The sequence below is a fragment of the Ahaetulla prasina genome, chromosome 9 (genome assembly GCF_028640845.1).
Source record: "Ahaetulla prasina isolate Xishuangbanna chromosome 9, ASM2864084v1, whole genome shotgun sequence".
NCBI classification, from domain to species: Eukaryota; Metazoa; Chordata; class Lepidosauria; order Squamata; family Colubridae; genus Ahaetulla; species Ahaetulla prasina.
Genome location: NC_080547.1, coordinates 19,224,836 through 19,249,533, shown reverse-complemented (window position 1 = coordinate 19,249,533; position 24,698 = coordinate 19,224,836). Strand labels below are relative to the sequence as shown.

Genomic DNA, 24,698 nt, shown 5'->3' with positions numbered 1-24,698 from the left:
TCTCGGGTGCTGGTGTCTTTTTCTATGGGTGGTTCCCCTATTTTCTGACACTGTTAACTTTGGAAATGTACACTGCGATCAGTTGGTTGGTCTTCAGATTTCTTCCTGCTACAGGCTTATTTTATTTATTTATTTATTTGTTTGTTTGTTTGTTTGTTTGTCAAACACAACAATATATATAAGTATAAGCATGAAATAACCATACGAATTGGATACAACCAAAGCGAACATTAGGACAGGAATGGTAGGGATGCTGGTGCTCTTATGCACGCCCCTTACAGACCTCTTAGGAATGGGGTGAGGTCAACGGTAGATAGTCTTTAGTTAAAGCTTTGGGGATTTTGGGAAAAGACCACGGAGTCAGGTAGTGCATTCCAGGCATTAACAACTCTGTTTCTGAAGTCATATTTTCTACAATCAAGATTGGAGCGGTTCACTTTAAGTTTAAATCTATTGTGTGCTCGTGTATTGTTGCGATTGAAGCTGAAGTAGTCTTCGACAGGAAGGACATTGTAGCAGATGATTTTATGAGTTATACTCGGGTCATGCTGAAGGCGGCGGAGTTCTAAATTTTCTATAACAGCTTACAACAGCTTCTCTTTTCCCTCTTCCTGCATGGTTGGAATCAATTAACTTTTAATTTTAATTGAGGTTGTCTCCTCCTTTTCTATCAGTTACTCTGGGGATTTCTAGTGAGGGAGGCGTTTTACGTTTCTGCATTGAGTACATGCCATTGGGATGAGCTCATAGCAATACTCACGCTTGGATGCCCCAAATGGTTGATGACGTGCATCAAGCATCACTTCTTCTGAATGGACTAGACCTGAAACTGGTTTTCTCCTAAGGCTGGTTTCTCTTTGGCCCTGGTTGATCTTCTGGCTAATTTTCTTCTGTGGCCATTGTTGGGAGTAAGAGTCAACCTAGGAGGCTTGATCTTATGCTGGCTATCTTCTCACCTGTCATTCAGTCTGAAATCTCCTGCATGCTTATGTTTCTTCCTCCCCTCTCTAACTGTAAAGCTACCTGCATCATTGAACAAGAAGACCCAAGATTGTATTTTGTGGCATATTATTGTGTTCTACAGCTAGCAGTGGCTGCAGTAGGTTTATTTATTTAGAATAGAATAACAGAGTTGGAAGGGATCTTGGAGGTCTTCTAGTCCAACCCCCTGCTTAGGCAGGAAACCCTACACCACTTCAGACAAATGGTATTTCAAAATCTTCTTTAAAACTTCCAGTGTTGGAGCATTCACAACTTCTGGAGGCAAGGTGTTCTACTGATTAATTATTCTAACTGTCAGGAAATTTCTCCTTAGTTCTAAGTTGCATCTCTCCTTGATTAGTTTCCCTCCATTGCTTCTTGTCCTGCCCTCAGGTGCTTTGGAGAATAGCTTGACTCCCTCTTCTTTCTGGCAGCCCCTGAGATATTGGAACACTGCTATTTATTTTAGGAAATTTATTTTGCTGCCGATTCACACATGGCGCCTCAAGGTAGCTTACAGGAATATAAAAATCTCATATATAAGACAATAAAACTAATAAAAGAGTATAATCACATAATAAAATAATATAATAACCCCCCACCCGGGCGACAACACACCACACGAGCCATTTAATGGGTTTTTTTTTTTATTTGCATTTATATCCCGCCCTTCTCCGAAGACTCAGGGCGGCTTACACTATGTTAAGCAATAGTCTTCATCCATTTGTATATTATATACAAAGTCAACTTATTGCCCCCAACAATCTGGGTCCTCATTTTATCTACCTTATAAAGGATGGAAGGCTGAGTCAACCTTGTGCCTGGTGGGACTTGAACCTGCAGTAATTGCAAGCAGCTGTGTTAATAACAGACTGTCTTAGCAGCCTGAGCCACCAGAGGCCCCATCCCGCTCTGCGTTACCCAGGCCCACTGGCAAAACCACATCTTCAGTGCCTTCCGGAAGAGTATTAGAGTGGGGACCATTCTAATCTCTGGGGGAATGATGTTCCAGAGAGAGGGAGCCACCACGGAGAAGGCCTTTCTTCTGGGTCCCACCAGGTGTATCCTCCTTGGGGATGGGGTCCGCAACATTCCTTGTCTTCCCGCTCTAGTGGGTCGGGTAGATGTGACTGGCAAGAGACGGTCCCTCCGATAACCTGGTCCCAAGCCATGAAGGGCTTTAAAAGTGACAATTTACATCCAGCGAGATTGGCCAAGATGTTTCCAAACAACCCACCGAATTGCTGGAAATGTAACCACCAACAAGGGACATACTACCACATGTGGTGGACATGTCCCAAAGCAAGAGATTATTGTTTAAAAAATTAAAAAATGGCTAGAGGAAATGACAGGGGAAAAATTGATATGAAACCTATAATCTTTTGGGGATTATAAAAGAAAAAATGAGTAAAGAAATTCAATACCTCATAATTCACATAATTATGGCCGCCAGAATTTCATTTGCTCAAAATTGGAAACAAAAATATGCCCCCCAAAATATGCCCCATCAAACACGATGATTATAAAAAAGGGTGCTAGAGAGAGCAGAATCAGATAATTTAATGAGGGAACTTAAAGATAGAGAGGAAGCGATTTATTATGAAACATGGAATAGATGGTACAATTGGCTGGAAAAGAAATCTAAAATTAACGTATCATGTAGGGTATAAGAATATACAGTATATTCTTATAGTATACTATAACAATATAGTATATTGTTCCAATATCTCAGGGGCTGCCACAAAGAAGAGGGAGTCAAACTATTCTCCAAAGCTCCTGAGGGTAGAACAAGAAGCAATGGGTGGAAACTGATCAAGGAGAGAAGCAACTTAGAACTAAGGAGAAATTTCCTGATAGTTAGAAAATTAATCAGTGGAACAACTTTCCTCCAGAAGTTGTGAATGCTCCAACACTGGAAATTTTTAAGAAAATGTTGGATAACCATTTGTCTGAAATGGTGTAGGGTTTCCTGCCTGGACAGGGGTTGGACTAGAAGGCCTCCAAGGTCCCTTCCAACTCTGTTGTTGTTGTTGTTGTTGTTGTTAGTTTAAGAGAAGATATAGTGAAAAGAAATATTTAAAGTATAGTAGATATCTATATAATGTAGTGATTATAAGAATGAATAAGTAGCAAACAAAATGTATACGTATATAAATGGGTCAAAAGATAAAATGGATATTACTAAAGATGCCGGTATCGGAAAGCTGTAAAAACGTAACAAAGTTTGTTTTTAAAGAAGTAAATGTTGAATAAAAATACTTAAAAAAAAATAAAGGTGACAACCAGCACCTTGAATTGCACCTGGAAGCATATCTGCAGGTTGTGAGTTGGATCTTTTAAAGTTTCCCAGACTAGGAGATCCCTTACACCAAGGGTCTCCAACCTTGGCAACTTTAAGACTTGTGGACTTCAACTCCCAGAATTCCTCAGCCAGCAAAACTGAAGCAAAACTGGGTGAGGAACTCTGGGAGTTGAAGTCCACAAGTCTTAAAGTTGCCAAGGTTGGAGACCCCTGCCTTACACTCTTCAAAAGGAACTTTTCATTACATGTGTTTGCCATTATTACTTGCCTACACAGCTTTATATCTTGGTCTTAACAGTCTTTAATTCTGTTTGCAGAAGTGACTTCTCTTTTATTTAACTTACTCTCCGTTTCAACGTTCACAGTCGTCCTAGTATTTGAAAGTGCAGGAAACAAATTCACCCCGAAAAGCTTTATGCAAGGTAGATGTGGCCCAAGGTTGACCTTTCCAACTGTGGTGGTTTTATCTTTGTTGGGGAATTGCGTAATGCTTGATGTTGCAAACTATATTTAGTCGACATTTCCAAGCGAAAGAGGGGAAGTGCATGACTTAAAAATAAATAATCTCAGAATTTTTGACCAACCTGTAATTGGTGTTCTGTTCCTCCTCTTAGAATCGATCCTCAGTTAAATCCACAAATATGTTCTCTCTTTCCATGACCGCGAGTGAAAAGGTAGTTTCTAGTGAGAATTTTGAAATTATTTTGATACGTGTGCCTGTAGGTGTTTGTTTAACTTTCTCTAGTTATGCTTTTTCACTGATGAACAACTGCATAAATCTAAGAATACGGGTGTCCACCAAAGAACTGATGGGGGAAAACAAGTGATAACATGCATTGGAGCTTTGTGTTGTTAAAATGACACGTTGGTATTACCGTGGCCAAAAAATCCTCTAGTTAAGGGATAATTGCTCATTCCATACATAGTTTGTAAAGGTGTGTGTTGCAACATTATTTTCTTTCTCCGATATTTTCTAGACCAGTGTTTGTCCACCTCAGCAAATTTAAACTGCCTGCCTGGACTTCAACTTTCAGAATTCCCCCAGCCAGTAGTCATTGTGGCGGGGAAATTCTGAGAGTCGAAGTTCAAACAGCTTAAAGTTGTTGAGATTGAAAAACATTGTTTTAGACATTGACTTGATTTCTCATGCCCTGATTAGAAACCGTGATTCATCTACTGTTACGGCAGAGTTCAAACCACATTCTAAATTCTGTGTACAATTTACAAAATAAATAAATTCTCTCTACAATTTAGTCACTCTTGCATTTCTGGTTAGATATAGGTGGATGGTTGTAGCGATGTATTCTTAAACTTGACTCAGACAAACGTGATCCCACATGGCCCTATGGGAGTCTGACTTCCGCCAATAGGATAAATGTTCTTGCCACAGGAAAAGGAAGCTCCAGTTCAAAGCCCAAGAAAGGGTATAAAACTCTCAAACCCATGTGTTCAGCTGCACTAGGATAGTTCTGCTCCATTAAACCATCTTTCCAACCACCTTCCATGTTTCCAGTGTCTTTCTCCCCACCTGGAACTGAACCCAGATGGACATTTCGTCCAACATATGTTTCAGCAGAGTTCAAACCACGCTGCCTACAGTTTAACCACTCATGTTTCTGGTTAGATATCGGTGGACGATTGTATTGGTGTATTTTTAAACTTGTGTGGGTGTGTGAAAGGGCTCTGAATGTTCTCAGCTGTCCTTGATCTCCACATGGAGATGAGTAAAGAGGAAGAAAAAAAGTGCAGTCTCTATTCTGGTGAAACCTCCTAAGTTAGTTTTGCTTTGCTGACCCAAGTAATCCATATATGGTCTAACTTCCACATGCCTTCACTGCGTTTAAAGCAGGCGGTGAGTCATCCAATACAGATAGTCCCCAAACTGATCAAATGAAACTAGACTTCAAGTTACACAATAGCAGTTTGGCAAGACTCTGTCTTGAAGAAGGAAGTTGGCTTTGGTGAATGATTACAAAGCAGTTGGTTTCCTGAATAGCTTTGCAAAACTGTTCTCCTGTCGCTGAAACCAATCTTACTAGTCTTTTTGGAGGTGAAAAACTTATATGCTGAGGGTTTTCCCCCCATTAGATTTCATTCATCAGAGTTATCTTGAGGTAAGATGTTATTTTGAGGTAAGGGGTCTCCAACCTGGGCAACTTTAAGACTTGTGGACTTCAACTCCCAGAATTCCTCAGCCAGCAAAGCTGAAGTACACAAGTCTTCGAGTTGGCAAGGTTGGAGACCTCTGGCCTATACAAGTCATATAATTCAGGGATTCATTAATTCCAATGTTTTTATAATTTGTAGGAATTTAAACAAAATGTGTTTCTGGTATTAATTTAGAACTGAACAGTATTAGATTAGTGACAGCCTTCTAGTTGGGTTTCATGCATCCATGCGATGAAGACAGCTGGTTCATTTGAGGTCCAAGATCAAAGTAAGATATTTATGTTCCTTCAAATTGCTAGAGTCTAGCTTTTTAGATATTTTTTTAATGAATGTAAAAGCTAATTAAACATTTTATTTATTAAATTAGATGATCAGAAATATAAGATATTTTTTTTTTAAATGGAAGGGATTAGAAAACTACTTCAGTGTTATCATCAAGAAAAGTACATGGATGTTTATAAAGTCACTAAGGGCTCAGCTGGATAGGAAGGACTGCAGTGGTGGGTTGCTACCGGTTCACACCGGTTCGGATGAACCGGTAGCGGCGGAGGGAGGCTCCGCCCACCTGCCCGGACATCATCAAATACGCTCTGTGCATGCAAGCAAATTGGTAGCAAAGGGAAGTGAATCCCACCACTGAAGGACCGCCTAATTTTTTTATAAATAAAGTTGGGAAACCACTTTTCTCCTCCTGTTTTCCCCACAATGACAACCCTGCGAGGTGGGTAGGGCTAAAAGAGAGTGATTTACCCAAAGTCACCCAAGTGGCTTTCATGCCTAAGGTGGAACTAGAACTCACCATCTCTTGGTGATAGGCCCAAAGTCACCCAGCCAGCTTTCATCCCTAAGGTGGAACTACAATTCACAGTTACCAGGTTTCTAACTTGGTACCTTCATCACTAGCTCAAATTGGTTCACTTTTTAATAATTGTAGTAGTGATGGAGCTACAACGATTTTTCTAACTTTAGGATAACAAAGCAATTATGTATCTCTGGATTTTGGATTGAGGCAAGGAAGTAGAATTATTCCTTGAGCTTGAATTATTGCACAGTAATGGATATGGAGACTCCCTGGGCAATTTTGGGCCAGCCATTCTCTCTCAGCTTCGCCAACTTTAAAAGGTGGCTGCTTTGGCTGTTATTCACTCCCTTGAAGGAGCCTATGAAAGAAAAGTGGAATTTAATTCTAACTAATAAGATGATGAATCTCATGATGCAAAGGAAAAAACAACAACTTTCTGTTTAAATAATTAAGTTTTAGCTGCAGTCAGAGGTGAAACTCTAGAGAAATATCTGGCTACAGTTTTTTTTTCTCAACACCAACTTTCTATAGAGCAGGGGTCTCCAACCTTGGTCCCTTTAAGACTTGTGGACTTCAACTCCCAGAGTTCCTCAGCCATCAAAGCTGGCTGAGGAACTCTGGGAGTTGAAGTCCACAAGTCTTAAAGAGACCAAGGTTGGAGACCCCTGCTATAGAGCAGCCTTAAATTTAAGGCTGGCTATTTGAGAGCTCCCACATCCTTTTTAAGTGTCTAAAAACAAGCAGTAGCCAAGTTCTGACTCTTGCAACACTTAAAGTTCAGAATAGAAAGAGGAAACGGAAGCACTGCAGGTATCAAAAATGAGGTAAGAGGGCAGAGACTAAAAGTCACCAGGCTTATGGGAACCATTATGTCAACAAAGGCCAGTTCCTTTCCATGGCCTTGAAGAAAATAGCAATAGCACTGAGATTTATCTACCGCTTCACAGTGCTTTTACTGCCCTCTCTAAGCAGTTTACAGAGTCAGCATCTTGCCCTCAACAATCTGGGTCCTCATTTTACCCACCTCAGAAGGATGGAAGGCTGAGTCAACCTTGAGCCGGTGAGATTCGAACTGCCAAATTGTAGACAGCTGGCAGTCAGGAGAAGTAGCCTGCTGTACTGCATTCTAACCATTGTGCCACCTTGGCCGTGGTGACCAAATACTAATGGGGAAGAGAAGAAATCTAAAATGAAAACCCCAGAAATAGATATATACATGTCTGAATATATGTTCACACGTAAGTCCCGCCTTAGCCATGAAAACCAGCTGGGTGACTTTGGGCTAATTGCCAAGAGCTGAGAGTTCTAGTGCTGCCTTAACCATGAAAGGTGGCTGGGCCAGTCATTGTCTCCCATCCCAATCCACCTCACAGGATAGTTTGTTGTGGGGAAACTAGGAGTAGGAAGGTGTGTTCACCGCCTTGAGTTATTAAGGGACACAAGTAAACAAATAAATAAAAATAAACATAGTTCCTATTGTCAGAAGAAAAAAGCCAAGAGTCTGGAAGCCATTATAACCATATGTGGTAGAACCAGGGGTGGGTTGCTAGGGGTTTGCAGGGGATCAGGAGATCCTCTAGCTAAGATTCTGTGGAGTTTGGAAAACCCCCAAATCCTACTCTTGGCTGGCGCCGCCCACCCCGCCCCTCCCAGGAGTCTCCACGTGGCCAGTTTTGGATGTAGGTAAGTTCAGGATGCATACGGAGGCTCAGGGAGGGTGAAAAATGGCCTTCAGGAAGGCCTCCAGAGCCTGGGGAAGCCATTTTCGCCCTCCTGGAGGCTTGAGGAAAACCTCCAGAGCCCAGGGAGGGCAGAGCCGACTAGGCCACGCCCACCATGGCCACACCCACCCAGCACCCGGGCAGAGAACCCCTTGCTAAAATTTTTGAAGCCCACCCCTGGGTAGAACGTTTGAAGTGAGTTAGCAAAGAACGAAACTTGAAGTTTTATAACTGTGAGTGGAGTTTAATGGTGTCGAGCCCAGCTCCGGCTCGACACATGACACTGCAGGAATCCGTGTTTGGCAAGCATGGGAAGGAGATCATCACACTGGCGGCCGGGATAGAGGGAGATGAGGGCTGGGCGTTAGGAAGAGCTGCTTTAGTTCCGGGATTTGGCAGATGACGTGGCAGCTGAGGCTGTCAGATGAGGAGGGAGAGAGTGGCTGGGCCTCCAATCAACGGAGCAGTTCAGCCATGAGGCGGGGCATGAGCAGCGCGAGATGTTTAAAAGGGGCTGAGAGGCAGAAGCTCTCAACGCTGATTTTATACAGAGAGACCTCGACTTTTACTGAGACCCGGTTTGTAGCAGACCCATTAAACGAAGTCACGGGTGGAAAAGAAAACCAAGTTGGCTTATTTCTTCTCTCGGCGTCTGACACAACTGTGGCTGAGCTAGCCGAGAAATGGGCTCAAGAAACAGCAAAAATGTGTATTTAGAGGAAAATTTCAAGGAACTGTGAGAAAATTCGTCACACGGATAAAATGGAGCGATCCGGCTGCACAATGGGAGATTGGAACCCTTCCCCAGTTCCTAGATTATTTTCCCGACACGTAGGTTTAGCAAAGAGTCACATCAAAGAGAAAGAACACTGCTGAACGTAGCTGGTGAGACAGACCTATCTCCCATCCAGGTGTGTTTGTCTGGATAGTAAGGTAGCATCCACCTGCCTGAGATGGAAAGTAGGAAGGTACTTTCTGGAATCCATCCTACCTTTCCTTGAGTGTCATTTCTATTTTCTTTGGGAAGGTGGTTTACTATAGTGGTGGGTTTCAATTTTTTTTACTACCGGTTCTATGGGTGTGGCTTGGTGGGCGTGGCATGGCTTGGTGGGCATGGCATGGCTTGGTGGGTGTGGCTTGGTGGGCGTGGCATGGCTTGGTGGGCATGGCAGGGAAGGATACGGCAAAATCCCCATTTCTTCCCAATCAGCTGGGATTTGGGAGGTAGAGAATAGATGGGGGCTGGGCCGGTCAGAATTTTTACTACCGCTTCTCCGAACTACTCAAAATTTCCGCTACCGGTTCTCCAGAACTGGTCAGAACCTGCTGAAAGCCACCTCTGGTTTACTCCCCTTCGAATTTCCATTCTTGAAAGGTTACCGGAAGAAGCAGGTTGTTAGCCCAAGCTGGGTTGGTGCCCGAGAACAAAAGGAAGACAACGCCTCTCTTTTCTTCCCCCCCTCCCGACTGTAGAAAGTTTTCTAAGAGGGGATTCTATCACCTTGGAGCGCTTGCTGCCAAGAGTATAGCACAGGTGTGGCCCTGGTGAGACAACCTGTTTTGGCTGGATCGACTCTCAGGTGCTAGAGCAGTGTTGGGTTGGGCCAGTGAGAAAAGAGTGTTCCTGAAACTCCTCGGTGAGTGTGCGAGCAATACTCAAATGTCCCTGCAGTTTCTGGGAATGAGTGTGCAGGTTCTCCCGTTGTGTATTCAGAGTTTCTGTGTGCTAGAACGGCATTTCCCAACCCATAGGAGGGTAATTGGAATCCAACACAGTTTTATTTGTGTATTTATTTTGCATTCTGCCTTTATTATTATTTTTTTTACAAACTGCTCGGTGGGGGGGCGGGGCGGTGAACATTTCCACCACGCCTCCCTTCCTTCCCTCCTATTTTCCCCACAACAACAACCCTGTGAGGTGGGTCGGGCTCACCAAGAACGGCCCAAGGTCACAGAAGCTGGAAAAGATTGACAAAAAGGGCTAAGGAATTTCTCCGTTTTCGGTTCGTGGTTCAGCAGATTGGATTGCAGTCTTTTTTTTTTTTCCCAGACTGAGAAACTAGGGTCTCCAGTTCAAATTCTGCCGCCTGACCTGAATGTAACACGGCTAGCTGTTGTTCTCACCCTGCACTTTTCATATTCAGATACAATGCTACAGAGCTCTGCTTTTGTTTTGATGGGAGAACTTGGATTTGGACCTGATATACGTAATATTTTTCCTGCCTGGGTATCAATTGCTCTTCCAGCAGCTTCTCTTTTTAAGTCTTCCAGTAATCCATGGGCTTTTATTTGGTCCTGCACTTTTATAACATGCCAATAAAAAGAAGCCGTTGCACAGTAGCAAATTATGCTTCCCTACAGTCTGTGTTGGAATCAAATGTTGAGATAACCTTTGCATATGCGCTTTTTCTGGGAGAACGGCTTGCTAGCTATTATAATTCAGACGGCTGCTGGCAAGCAGTGAAAAAACTCTTGGTGGTAGGGCAGGTGGACGGGCTGAGAAGCAGCAGGGGTGGGCTTCAAAAATTTTAGCAAGGGGTTCTCTGCGCAGTTGCTGTGTGGGCGTGGCCATGGTGGGCGTGGCCTAATCGGCCGCCTGAACCATGGCGGGTGTGTGTGTGCCCCACCCGGGCTCTGGAGGCTTTCCTCAAACCTCTGGGAGGGTGAAAACAGCCTCCCCAGGCTCCAGAGGCCCTCTGGGGGCCTTCCTGAACTTCTGGTACCCCCGTTTTTCACCCTCCCCTCCCCTGTGCACCAGGGGTGGGTTCTACTTACCTTTACAACCGGTTTGCATTGTGCCCATGCGCAACATGTGCAGAAGCTTCTGCGCAGATCACTTTTGATGACGTTCGGGTCAGTGGGCGGAGCCTCTCGCTGGTTTTACTACCGGTTCTATTGAACCGGTCCGAACCGGGGGCAACCCACCACTGCTCCGTGCGCACCCTGCACTTACCTGCATCCAAAACGGGCCACATGGGGACTCCTGGGAGGGGAGGGGCGAGGTGGACGGAGCCAGCCAGGAGTGGGATTTGGGGGGTTCTCCGAACTGCACGGAATCTTAGCTAGAGGTTCTCCCGAACCCCTGCGAACCCCTAGCAGCCCACCCCTGAGTGTGGGTCTCTTGACCAGGCGTTAGGAGGGCTAGTCCTGCTCCCCTTGAGCACTGAAATAAATGTGCAAAAGGATCAGATGTTATTCTGGGGGGGTGGATGGGCGAGAGAAAGAAAGGATGCTGTGTCTATCCATCTGTCTGCCTGCCTTGCTTTTTTTTACAGCCGCAAATGCGACGGTGAGCTGGTTTGCAGGGTGACGCAAAGCAATTTAAAACACAAGTCAGTTAATCCCAGGAGCTTAAAGGGAGTAAAAAAAATATTAAGTGCGCAAAATCCAAAGAGCAAAAGCTAATTAGAAGTAAGAGATTGAGAGTTAGGAGGAAAGGAAGGGAGAATAAAATAAAGCATTGAACCTATTGAATCATACTTTGTTTTGTTTTTTTTCTTGCTTTGTGAGCCTCAACAATTCGGGTGGGGGGGGGAACCCAAATGGTGGACTAGATTGGCCTTTTCCAGCATGATGTCCTCTTAGGCCAGCGGTCTTCAAACTTGGCAGCTTGAAGACTTGTGGACTTCAACTCCCAGTTCTTCAATTCTGGGAGTTGAAGTCCACAAGTCTTCAAGCTGCCAAGTTTGAAGACTTCTGGCCTAGGCTATCATTCACACCTGGTGCATCTACTTGCTGTGACTGATGGAACTTGTAGTTCCTTCTGGATACTTTGGATTGCCTTAGGGATAGCTGGGCTACGTCTTTACGGATGGAAAGGATTGCCTCGCTAGTGCTGTCTAGCAAAGCTTTGTAGGCAGGGCCAGAAGAAAATATTCGTAGCTAAGGGTCAAACGTGTTTTCAGATTAACAGAGTTGGAAGGGACCTTGTAGGTCATCTACTCTAACCCCCCCACCCAAGCAGACCCTACACCATTTTTGACAGATGGCAGTCCAGTCTCTTCTTGAAAGCTTCCAGTGATGAAGCTCCCACAACTTCCGAAGGCAACTTCTGTTCCATTGGTTGATTGTTCTCACTGTCAGAAAATTCCTCCTTATTTCCAGGTTGAATCTCTCCTTGTTCAGTTTCCATCCATCCAAACTGTGCCGCCATTGGTGCTTTCTGAGCTCGGTTGTTTTCTTGTAGATGTTTCATTACCCATCTAGGTAACCTCATCAGTGCTAGCATGACGAAGCTACCTAGCTGGTTAATGAAACCTCTGCAAGAAAGCAACCAAGCTCAGAGGATTATCTTGGGCAACAAATTCTGAGAAATGGACTCAGAAGCTGGAGAAAAGAACTGAATAAGATGAGGTTGCTTTGCAATGAGGCCTTCTTCTATTACCAGTCTGAAAAAGTATTCAGGTATCGGTTGGAACTGGAGTCACGTCAAGCAGAAACATATCTTGCAATGTGTGTCAGGGCTGAATACGTTTGGATGAGAAAACGTCCATGGGGTACTTAGGGATTTAGAGTTACTAAGATGCAACCTGATCATCTCTATCTGTCTTCCTCTAGGACATGAACGGCCTGGAGGAAGGGGTGGAGTTCCTGCCCACCATGAACACCAAGAAGCTTGAGAAGCGTGGTCCAAAACGTTGGGTAGTGGTAGTCATCGTGGTATCCATCTCCCTGCTCCTTTCTCTGTTGGTTGGGCTGCTGGTTTGGCACTTCAAATGTAAGTTGTCTTAAGGTCAAGGGTGGGCTGCTAAGGGTTCGGAAGAACCTCTAGCTAAGATTCTGTGCAGTTTGGAGAACCCCCAATTCCCACTCCTGGCTGGCTCTACTCACTCTGCCCCTCCCCCTCCCAGGGGTCCCCACTTGGCCCATTTTGGATGCAGGTAAGTGCAGGACGCACATGGAGGCTCGGGGAGGGCGAAAAATGGGCCTACCGGAAGTTCAGGAAGGCCAGAAACAGGCCCATGTCTGGCCTCCATAAGGCTTCCGGAGCCTGGGGAGGCTTGAGGAAAGCCTCTGGAGCCTGGGGAGGGCAAAAATGCCCCCCCTACCGTGGTGTATGCCCACCATGGCCACGCCCACCCAGCAACCAGGCAGAGAACCCCTTGCTAAAATTTTTGAAGCCCACCCCGGTTAAGGTTCAGCTTGCACTCCAAACTAAAAATAAGTTAGGAATTATAATACGTTAAGGTAGCACAACTAATACATTACTTAATAACCTGTGATGCATTCAACCTGCTTTACACCTAAATAAATCCACATCCTCCGAGATCTGTGGGTTGAATCACCTGTAAAATAGAACTGCTGAGTTTCAAGTCCTGATGAATATATTTAGTTTACCCAGTAAAGGGCTAGATTTTACAGTTGTCTTCCAGATGGGTATCAGGAAGAAGCAACAAAGTGAAAGGATGGAGGGGATGACACTTACCAAATAATTGAACGGGTATCTGTTTGTTCCAGACATTCTGGGTTGCTAGCAGAAAGTGCCCTAGTGTTGTGGCCTGATGGCTCCTGGTCCCTCCAGCAACCAAACCAGAGGAGGAGGAGGGTGTGGAGTCAGAGTCATCATCAAGGCAACCAGAGAGCTCTGAGGGGGAAGAGGGAATGGAGCAGGCAGAGAGAGACAGACAGAGGTGGAGCCTGGGCCAGCCGTCAGCCCTCAGATGGAGAGTCAATAGCCCCCAGGTGGCTGATGAGGAAGAGGAAGAAAAGCTGGGTCCAGTGCCTGACGCATGGATTCACAGAAGGCAGAGGAGAGGAGAGCAGTGGAAATCTATGGGCTGATCCTTGGGACGGAAGAGCCCCAGCTGCTAGCAAAGCCCCACTCTAGCTCTGGGGATAAAAGGCAGGGGGTGGAGATGGATAGATGTGGCAAATAACTATTCATCTCCCTGGTGGACAGACTTGTTAGCCTGCGATGAGAGATAAACTTTTTGCCGAGGCTGCTAGCAAAAGGAACTTTGAGTTAATTTCAGAGGGTTTGTCATGTTTGGGGAACTGGGTCAGAACACCTGTCCAATATTTTTGCTGATTCTGACCTCTGTCCACTCTTGGTTGTTTTTTTAGACAGGGCTGCCCTTGTGCAGAAGCCATACAATGGCCACATGAGACTGATAGGCACACGGTTCATCGATGCCTATGAGAATTCCAGCTCTCCTGAATTTGCTGCATTGGCAAAGAATGCAAAGATGATGGTAAGAATTGAAAACTGCATGAGCAACGGCAGCAACAGATTCTCCGCCTTGGGTAATTATTGTTGTGACCCAGGCCTAAGTAGGTAGTAGGAAACTCAGTCGGTGTAAAAACAAACTTTATTGGATGTGCTGAGAATTAACTCATTCTCGACGTCGTCCAAAATAAACCAAAGCAAATTCTTCCTAACACAATTCTTCAGTCTTATCACCAACCTTGGTCTAATTAGGCAAACTGCCAAAGGCTTTTCTTGGCAAAAGTTCAAAAGCAGAAGATGCCGACAAGAAATAAATGCAGCAAGACAAGGCTATCAACGTTGTTTTCCAGCAAAGAGTCCAAACGTTGTTGCTGGTCTTTTAAGCCTTATGGGAGGGGCCAGTCATCTCTTGGCCCTACTCTCGAGTCATCCTCTTTGCTTTAGCTGCTCTTGCCTTCTGGCAGCTCTTCTCATGCGTGCATTAGGAACAGGCTCCTCTCGTTCCTCTGCCTCACTACTGTCAGCTTCTGGAGGTTCTGGAGTCTGCACATCACTCCCCGGTGGCCGTGGCCCCACCTCTGTCTCCAATGCAGAGCCCTCATCCGGGCCTTCCCCATGTTCTTCCTCAGCCTCATCGCTGTCTGACTCCATTGCCAGCTCCGCAGGCTGCTGCCGGACTGCAACAATTATGGGATAGATTAAAGCAGCTTCTCATCTCCTGTTGATTCCAGTCATATTGCATTATAATTCCCAGAATTCTCTAGCTGCAAGGAATTCTTGGGCGTTAGAGGCCTAGTATATTTAAGAAAAGCTGAACTCAGCAATCGTCCTGCACGGACGGGTCTTCTGCTGATGTCTATACCCAGTGTTACGGATAGTCCTTGCCCACCAACCATAATTGCGTCCTGGAACTCCATCGCTAAGCGACATGGTTATAAGGCGCAACTTCATGTGACTGCCAACCCATGAAGGCAGTTCCAGCAGTCCCAGTTGCCACCAATAAGTGAATATTGCATGGTTGCAGCATCCTACAGTCAACGTGATTACCGTTTGGAACTTCCCGCTGGCTGCCCCATTGCCTTTGGTGGTTGGAAGACGGACGTTGTCACAAATGGTGATTATGTGATGGCGGGACATTGCAGCATTGTAATTGCAAGCCAGTTTACTGGGGACCTGAATTGCGATCCCATGAGTGTGGAGATGCTGCAACAACGGTCACAACTATGAGGATCTCCCCCAAGTCCTGCTTGTACAACGCCATCGTAACTTCAGATGGTCACTGCAACAAGAGGTTGTTGTTCAGTGAGGACTACCGGTATTGGAATAGTTCTCTAGCGTCTTGAGTAGAGAAAAGCTTTGTGAATGATCTTCTTGTCCAGCACACAAACTCTGTGTTCAAATGTTTGCTCAGTTCTGCCTTGATTTGACACTTTAAGGCTTAGTTCTTCCTTGATCTTCAAGTACTGCAACAGATGGTAAATCATTTTAGTTACCTGGTAGGGTTCCTACATGACACAAATCATATAAAGTGATTTATTGGATGTGGGTTTAGCATGTTGACATGGATCCAGCCATCCCAATTTATAAGCCGTTTTAGCTTTCTGAATGACTGTAGTCCAATCCCACAGTATGTTCAATAAATCCTAGCTAAGACAAAGACTGTTAACAAAGGGATTGAAGATCTTGTAATAAAGCGAAGAAGCTAGAACTCCAACGGACAAGTAAGACCTTGACAAATAATAGCATAGGGTGTGAGAAAAATGATCCCTGCTGAAATAGGCTGATTTTTAAGCTGAATTTAAGAGAAACGTATATACTTGTATATACATATCATCTACTTGTTCTCAATGCAGCCATTTTTTTCTTTAGCTCTTGGACATCTATGCAAAGAATTTGGATGTTGGTCCATTCCACAACCACTCAGAAATACTAGCATTCAGGTGCGTAACTCCTGAAACTTCAGAGCAGTTTGGTCTAACGGTTATGACATCAATCTAGAAACCAGGAAACTATGAGTTCTAGCTTCTTTTTAGGAATGAAAGGACGCTAGGTACTTTGGGCCAATCACCAGGGGACTGTGAGTTCTAGTCCCGCCTTAAGCACGAAAGATGGCTGAGTGAATCTGGGCCAATCACTAGGAGACTGTGGGTTCTAGTTTTGCCTTAGGTATGAAAGTCCCAGCTGGGTGACTTTGGGCCATTCACTAGGAGACTGTGAGTTCTAGTGCTGTCTCAGCCATGAAAGCCAACTGGGTGGCTTTGGACCAATCGCTTTCTCTCAGCCCAAACCCACCTCAGAGGGTTGCTGTTCTGGGAAAAACAGGAGGAGGAAGGCATATTAGATACGTTTGCTGATCTTAAAGTTGCCAAATTTGAAACATATTGTTTTGGACTTTGAAATTATTGATCATAGTAGAATGGCCTACTACCACTAGACACCTTGTTTTTTTGCAACCCTAATTATTTGGGCTGGGTGCTAACCTATCTGTCTTTTCCCTCCCTTCACACAGTGAGGGCAGTGTGATTGCTTACTTCTGGTCCACATTCAGTGTTCCTAAATACAAGATGGAGGTTCTTGAAAACGCCATGGCAAATTTCCATAATTTAAATCTAGTGGGAACAGGAAAGGCGCGGAAGCCAGAACTTCGAGTTGAGTCTCTCACAGCTTTCCGTAAGTGTCTTTTTTTTTCTTTTTGTTCTCCTCTTCTCACATAAATTCCCTCACCTGCCTAGCTTGGGGGAGTATTTGCCCTGGTCACCAGGGAAGGTTGAACTTTGGGGTGCGTCAAACCAAAGAAAACCTTTAAAAGGCAACATTACTAGAAAATCTAGCAGAATAAATCTAATATGAATGGAGGCAAATATATGTGTCCCAGGATAATGTTGCAGGATCCAATCCAGAGGTGGGTTTCAGCAGGTTCTGACTAGTTCTGGAGAACCGGTAGTGGAAATTTTGAATAGTTTGGAGAATCGGTAGTAAAAATTCTGACTGGCCCCGCCCCCATCTATTCTCTGCCTCCCGTGTCCCAGCTGATCGGGAGGAAATGGGGATTTTGCAGTAACCTTCCGCAGGAGTGGGGAAGGAATGGAGATTTTAGAGTGTCCTTCCCCTGCCACGCCCATCAAGCCACACCCACCAAGTCATGCCACACCCACCAAGCCACACCCACAGAACCGGTAGTAAAAAATGCTTAAACCCATCACTGATCCAATCTGGATTGGTTCACTGGGACCAGAGGTTTTGTCTTGCAAGCTTGTCTTTGCAAGCCCATCTTGAGAGAACTTCTCTCTACCAGAATGTGGTATCTAATCTAATACTCCTACTTCTAAGGTCTCAGCAATCTGGAGGACTGAAACTCAACCAATATTTTTATTATGCATAAGTATAATTGGACCCGAGCGGATCAGGAATGGTCAGAAAACTTACGGTAAAAGAGAGGTTTCTAAGAATCAGTCTGGAGGGTGAACACTATCAAGAGGAAGGGAGAGACAGTTGCTTTGGGATTTGGCAATTGGCACCCCAAAGCAAGGGATCAGGGTCATTAAAAAGGAAAAAAAATACTGTATTTTCCAGAGTATAAGACGCACCTACCTTTTTTCGGGAGAAAAACAAGAAAAAAAAATCTGCCTCTGCCTCCCAGCAATTTGCCTCGTTGCAGCAAACAGCAAACAGCCTGCTTTACTTTCATTTTCATTTTCAGCACAGCCTGATTAGCACAAGAAATTTTTTTTTTGCCTCCCAGCAATTTACCTCCTTGCAGCAAACAGCAGAGGCCCACGCAGCAATAGGCCATGGCAATCCCTGCAGCCTGAAACAGCTGAGAGTTGGGAGGCCGATCCAACCGACAATCAACTGCTTGTGCTAATCAGACTGTGCTGAAGCTGAAACGGGCTGCTTGCTGCTTGCTGCAAGGAGGTAAATTGCTGGGAGGCAGAGGCCAAAGGGTGGGCGGAGCTACATTCGGTGTATAAGACGCACCTAAATTTTCACCCTCTTTTAGGGGGAAAAAGTGTGTCTTATACTCCGAAAAATATGGTAAATTTGTCTCAGACTTCAAGATATTTTTGACTAGCTCATTTATTAGATTTACGTCATCTAGTAAAGACATCTGTATCTGTTAATGGAAAGCAACCTCGCTCGGATGATTTTTAGGAAAGTCCCACAATCAAGCTATTGACTGCATTTAGCCCGATCTTAAGTATCCATTTCTATGAAAAGCTTTGGCTCGATTCCTCCCAAAACAGTAACAGAGTTGGAAGGGACCTTGGAGGTCATCTAGTCCAACCCCTTGCCGACACAGGAGACCTATACTAGGGATTCGAACCACTGAACTGCCGACCTTTCTGATCGACAAGCTCTGTGTCTTAGCCACTGAGCCACCTAGTCGGGCAAAACAATTTTGTGGGTGATTTCTTTTCTATGAATTGAGGTCGTCTGCAATTGCCCTGTGTTTGAAGGTGCAAAGTTAAATTCCTCGTTATAAAAGTTTTGCATTTTTTTTTTTTAAACTCGTAGCTTCTGATGAGGATATCGTTAAAGCAGCCCGAGACAGTAAGTAAAATTTTGGTGTTTTTTTATTTATTTTGCGGTAGTTTTTAGTTGCAGTAATAATAAATTATGGGATCTTTGCACAATTGGAGATTGTGTGGGGGTAGAATGGAATATTGCTATCTGCAGGAAAAAAACATATTGAAGCCGCAATCCTATCATCACTTATGTGGGATAAATGCTGTTGAACTCAGTTGGACACAGAACAACAGAGTTGGAAGGGACTTTGAGGTCATGTAGTCCAACCCCCTGCTCCAGCAGGAGACCCTAGACAAATGGCTGTCCAATCTCTTCTGGGGCACCCTTAACTTCTGGAGGCAAGGTATTCATTCCACTGATATATTGTTTTCACCTTTAGGAAATGTCTCCTTAGTTCTAGATTACTTTTCTCCTTGGTTAGTTTCCATCTTAAATTTAGATTTAGAATAACTTTATTGCAGTGGTGAAATCTAAACTGGTTTACTACCAGTTCGCTGGCTGCACATGCACATCTGTAATCTGGAAGGGTCTTTCCGTAATCTGGAAGGGCTTTCCGTAATCTGGAAGGGTCTTTCCGTAATCTGGAAGGGTCTTTCCATAATCTGGAAGGGTATTTCCGTAATCTGGAAGGGTCTTTCCGTAATCTGGAAGGGTCTTTCCATAATCTGGAAGGGTCTTTCCATAATCTGGAAGGGTCTTTCCGTAATCTGGAAGGGTCTTTCCGTAATCTGGAAGGGTCTTTCCGTAATCTGGAAGGGTCTTTCCATAATCTGGAAGGGTATTTCCGTAATCTGGAAGGGTATTTCCGTAATCTGGAAGGGTCTTTCTGTAATCTGGAAGGGTCTTTCCATAATCTGGAAGGGTTTTCTGTAATCTGGAAGAATCTTTCTGTAATCTGGAAGGATTTTCTGTAATCTGAAAGGGTCTTTCTGTAATCTGGAAGGGTCTTTCTGTAATCTGGAAGGGTCTTTCCGTAATCTGGAAGGATTTTCTGTAATCTGAAAGGGTCTTTCTGTAATCTGGAAGGGTCTTTCTGTAATCTGGAAGGATTTTCTGTAATCTGAAAGGGTCTTTCTGTAATCTGGAAGGATTTTCTGTAATCTGAAAGGGTCTTTCTGTAATCTGGAAGGATTTTCTGTAATCTGGAAGGGTCTTTCCGTAATCTGGAAGAGTCTTTCTGTAATCTGGAAGGATTTTCTGTAATCTGAAAGGGTCTTTCTGTAATCTGGAAGAGTCTCCTGTCTGAGCAGGGGGTTGGAGTAGATGACCTCCAAGGTCCTTCCCAACTCTGTGATTCCGATTCTGCCCTTCCACAGAGATTGCAATATTAGTACTGTATCCCAGGAAGGATTTTCTTTTCTTTTTTCTTTCATTTTCTGGCCTGGTTCTTAGCAAACAAAACATATGCCTCTATGCTCTCAACAAGTTAGGGGAATGTTTACGCCCTTCCTTTTGTGAGATCTTTGTTGCTAAAACTGTTGTCAAGATTTGACAGCCATATTCATTATACATGACATTGTAATCTCTCCGAGAAATATATAGCTCTTCACCCAACCAGCCAAGGAACATGACATTTTGTCTAGGCAAGCCTTAAAATACACATTCCTTGCTTTGTTTATTTGTTGTAGCCGCTTCAGTAATTGCACGACTTGGGATGGTGTGCAAATTCATTAAAAGTCATCACTGAAAAGCTGTTTGACTGCATTAAAAAGAAAAAAAATCAAACTAGAAAACAACTCAATTAACAAAGTGCAGCGACAACAATAAGGCGATAAATAGGAAACGATAACAAAGGGGACGATCCAAGAAAATTAGAAGTTCCACAACAATGTGACACTGCTTTTTTGGGGTTTTGTTTTTATATGAGTGGTAAACTTAAAAGAGTCTTGACCTGGAAGCACAATTTATTCAAAAGGTATTGGAGCTGTATTAGTGCAGTGGTTAAAATGAAGTATTGCAGGCTAACTTTGCTCACAGTCTTGAGTTCGATCCTGACCGGTTCAAGGTTGACTCGGCCTTCCGAAGTGGGTAAAACGAGGACCCAGATTGTTGGGGACAAGAGGCTGACTCTGTAAACAGCTTAGAAAGAGCTGTACAGCACTGTGAAGCTGTATATAAGTCTAAGTGCTATTGCTAAAGAAGGAAGGAAGGAAGGAAGGAAGGAAGGAAAGAAGGAAGGAAGGAAGGAAGGAAGGATGGATGGATGGATTCTGGTTGCACAGTGGATAGAATGTAGTATTGCAGGCTACTTCTGCTGACTGCCGACTGCGTGCAATTTGGCAGTTCGAATCTCACCAGGCTCAAGGTTGACTCAGCCTTCCATCCTTCCGAGGTGGGTAAAATGAGGACCCAGATTGTTGGGGGCAAGAGGCTGATTCTGTAAACCACTTAGAGAGGACTGTAAAAGCACTGTGAAGCCATATATAAGTCTAAGTGCTATTGCTAAGTGCTATTGCCCATCTCTTGCATTGTATGGATTCTTCCAGTTTTAATTTGCCCATTTGATTTTTTTTTTTTAACTGAATCAGAGCAAACCCTTCTTGAGAACTTTCTCTTCTGGTGTTGTTTCTCTCACCTGAACTAGACAGCTGCAAATATGCGTTGCACGCCAAGGAAGGGAAAGTGACCAGCTTCACCACGCCAGGCTTCCCAAATAGCCCTTACCCGTCCAACCTGCGTTGCTTCTGGGCGCTGAGAGCCGACGCTAACGCCGTCATTAGCCTGACCTTCACTACATTTGACTTCGAGGGATGCGACGAAGGGGAGGACTTTGTCAAGGTGTACAACTCATTGAGCCCTGTAGAAGAACGCTCGTTGGCGAAGTAAGTACATTGGCTACAGCATGACGTGCTCTCTTGAAATACGGATGGGTAGAAATACGGATCGGTTGCTGGGGACGTAATTGGCAGGAGCCTGAGACAGATTTCAGTTTTCATGGCTTCTTTCGGGTTGCAGTGTTACTGATACTTACTCTGATGGAGAAAGAGATTGCCAAATGTGCATTTCTTAGTCACTAATCGTCCTTCCTTCTCCTTCCCTTTCCCCTTCTCCTCCAACTTCCTCCTTCACCTTCTCCTCCACCTTCCTCCTTCTCCTTCTTCTCCAACTTCCTCCTTCTCCTTCTTCTCCAACTTCCTCCCCCTCCTCCTTCTCTTTCTCTTTCTCCTTCTCCTCCAACTTCCTCCTTCTTCTCCTTCTCTTTCTCTTTCTTCTTCTCCTCCAATTTCCACCTTCACCTTCTCCTTCTCTTTCTCCTTCTCTTCCAACTTCCTCCTCCTCTTTCTCCTCCTTCTACTCCAACTTCCTCCTCCTCCTCTTTCTCCTCCTTCTCCTCCTTCCTCCTTCTCTTCCAACTTCCTCCTCCTCTTTCTCCTCCTTCTACTCCAACTTCCTCCTCCTCCTCTTTCTCCTCCTTCTCCTCCTTCCTCTTCCTCCTTCTTCTCCAACTTCCTCCTCCTCCTCTTTCTCCTCCTTCTCCTCCAACTTCCTCCTTCACCTTCTCCTCCAACTTCCTCCTTCTTCTTCTCCAACTTCCTCCCCCTCCCCCTTCTCTTTCTCCTTCTCCTCCAACTTCCTCCTTCTTCTCCTTCTCTTTCTCTTTCTTCTTCTCCTCCAATTTCCACCTTCACCTTCTCCTTTCCCTCCCTCTCCTTCCTTCCTTACTCCCTCCCTCCCTCCGTTCTTTCATTCCTTCCTTCCCAGGCTGTGCGGGAGCTTTGACTTTTCATACAACCTGACTTTCGTCTCCTCTCAAAACGTCCTCCTGGTTATGTTAAGTACAGATGCAAAGGGAAGATTTCCTGGATTCAAAGCAGAATTCTCCCAGATGTTAAAGATGACATGTAAGAACGTCATTCTTTCTATTTTGGGATGATGCTAGGGGATCATGGGTTGGCAGGACGCGACCTGACAATTAATTCAGTACTATTGCTCCTTTTCCTGATAATTTTCTCCTTAAGAGAGAGGGAAGCAGACATGAGAAAGATATGGGCCAGAACCCCGAGAAAAAAGGGATGATCTTAGCAGCCATTTTTAACCCTGATTTATCCTCTCTTCCTTCAAAGAAGAGCAGGCATTCCCCACCATTGTACACATTTATTAAGTCGTTCATGCAGAAAAAAAAAGTTTGCTTCTAATTAAGAAAAGGATCCAGTCTAGTAGAAGATAAAGTGAAAACTGAACAGGCTAGAGAGGGAGAAAGTCTTAAGGATAATAAGGCACTAGGGACAAAGTTATTTTTCCCCTCACTCAGGAGATGTTGTGGTAAATTATACCCTCTCCCCCCCCGCCCCCCCCCCACGCTTCCGGATACTCTACTAATGCTTCCTAATGAGAACTCGGCTGAAATTGGACGGGGTTGAGCTGATGGACAGGTGTGTACAGGTAACCATAATTGGCCTCCTGGGTTATCACCATGCTTTTGAATCAGGCCCTTAACAATTGACGTCATCTTATTAATGACTGTTCTGCACAAATGCCTCTCTTCCGGCCACCAATAAGATTCATAAGATTCTGTTTTCTTTCTCCACACCTGTTTCCCCCCCACCCCCACCCCCGATTGCAGCTTGTGGAGGAGTTTTGAAGGGTGTATCGGGGAACTTCACCACTCCTTATTATCCAGCCTACTACCCTCCAAATTTGGATTGCGTATGGAATATAGAGGTAAGAATTTCAGAGTACTGATTTTTATAAAATCAGACATATTTGCTAGACCATTTGCTAGACGAGTTCTTGAATACAGCTCGCCTGTCTGGAACCCACACCCCATTTCGAACATTAATACAATTGAGCTTGTCCAGAAATATTTTACAAGAAGAGTTCTCCACTCCTCTGATTACAACAAAATACCTTATGCCACCAGATTTGAAATCCTAGGTTTAGAAAACTTAGAACTTAGAAGGTCCTTCGACAGGACCTGAGTTTAACTCATAGAATCATCTATTGTAATGTCCTTCCTGTTGAAGACTACTTCAGCTTCAATCGCAACAATACAAGAGCACACAATAGATTTAAGCTTAATGTGAACTGCTCAATTCTTGATTGCAGAAAATATGACTTCAGTAACAGAGTTGTTAAAGCCTGGAATGCACTACCTGACTCTGTGGTCTCTGCCCATAATCCCAAAAGTTTTAACCAAAGACTATCTACTATTGACCTCACTCCATTCCTAAGAGGTCTGTAAGGGGCGTGCATAAGAGCACCAACGTGCCTACCGTTCCTGTCCTAATGTTCCCCTTGATTGTATCCAACTCATATAATTATTTCATGCTTATACTTATATATGCTTATATGTCGTATAATTATTTCATGCTTATGCTTATATATACCATGGTGACAAATAAAAAAATAAAAAAATAAATAAACATATCACTAGAAGCCAAAAATCACAAGACTACGTCTGATTTACTTTGGCTATGTCATGTGTGCAAATTCACTGGAGAAGTCAGTGAAGTTAGGAATGCTTAGTGGAGCAAGAAGACGGGGCAAGCAAAGGACACACTGGCTTGATCCCATCAAAACTGATACAATGATGAACATCCAACGACTGAAAGAAGTTGCGATTGACAAGGTAGCACAAGGAGACCACTTGCTTATAAAGTCACTAAGAGTTGGACACAACTGAATGGTTAAATCAACAACAACAGTTGCCGAAGTTTTTTCAGAAAATGTTGGAAAAGACATCTAGCTTGGGAGTGGTATCTGTTCTGTCCCCCCTCGCCTCCGTCCGAGTGATGGCTTAATTAGCCGGCACTATCAGCTCTGGCAACAAACTAGCGAGCGTCTGCCAAGTGTCTCTGTTATCTCCCTCGACACCGATTAGTCACCCAGGAACAAACTTCAGCTCTTAGTTAAGCAGTTAATTTGCCTGCTACGAAGAGGTACAGCAGCTCTTGCTGCCTTTATATCCTGTGGGGTGTGGCTCCATGACTCAGCACTTCCTAGGCCTGCTCCACCCCTGCTTCTGTTGTTCCCACCTCTCCTGCCTATGAAACCTAGGGTCCAGTCAGGCCTGATTGCCATCAGCTGGAT

The 24,698-nt window shown here is 44.4% G+C and overlaps 1 protein-coding gene across 2 annotated transcripts in view; it reads left to right on the top strand.

Annotated features, from left to right (window-relative positions):
- ST14 (ST14 transmembrane serine protease matriptase) overlaps nucleotides 1-24,698 on the top strand; it is a 57,709-nt gene that overhangs the window by 15,199 nt on the left and 17,812 nt on the right. Inside the window, exons 2-9 of one of the 2 annotated variants that reach the window (XM_058194531.1) lie at nucleotides 12,533-12,692; nucleotides 14,039-14,166; nucleotides 16,011-16,081; nucleotides 16,651-16,811; nucleotides 18,657-18,692; nucleotides 21,253-21,490; nucleotides 22,371-22,510; nucleotides 23,233-23,330. In XM_058194531.1, coding sequence (XP_058050514.1) covers nucleotides 12,533-12,692; nucleotides 14,039-14,166; nucleotides 16,011-16,081; nucleotides 16,651-16,811; nucleotides 18,657-18,692; nucleotides 21,253-21,490; nucleotides 22,371-22,510; nucleotides 23,233-23,330 — 1,032 coding nt within the window. Of the gene's footprint in view, nucleotides 1-12,532; nucleotides 12,693-14,038; nucleotides 14,167-16,010; nucleotides 16,082-16,650; nucleotides 16,812-18,656; nucleotides 18,693-21,252; nucleotides 21,491-22,370; nucleotides 22,511-23,232; nucleotides 23,331-24,698 lie in introns of those variants that run through there. The other variant, XM_058194532.1, reaches the window with a different exon arrangement.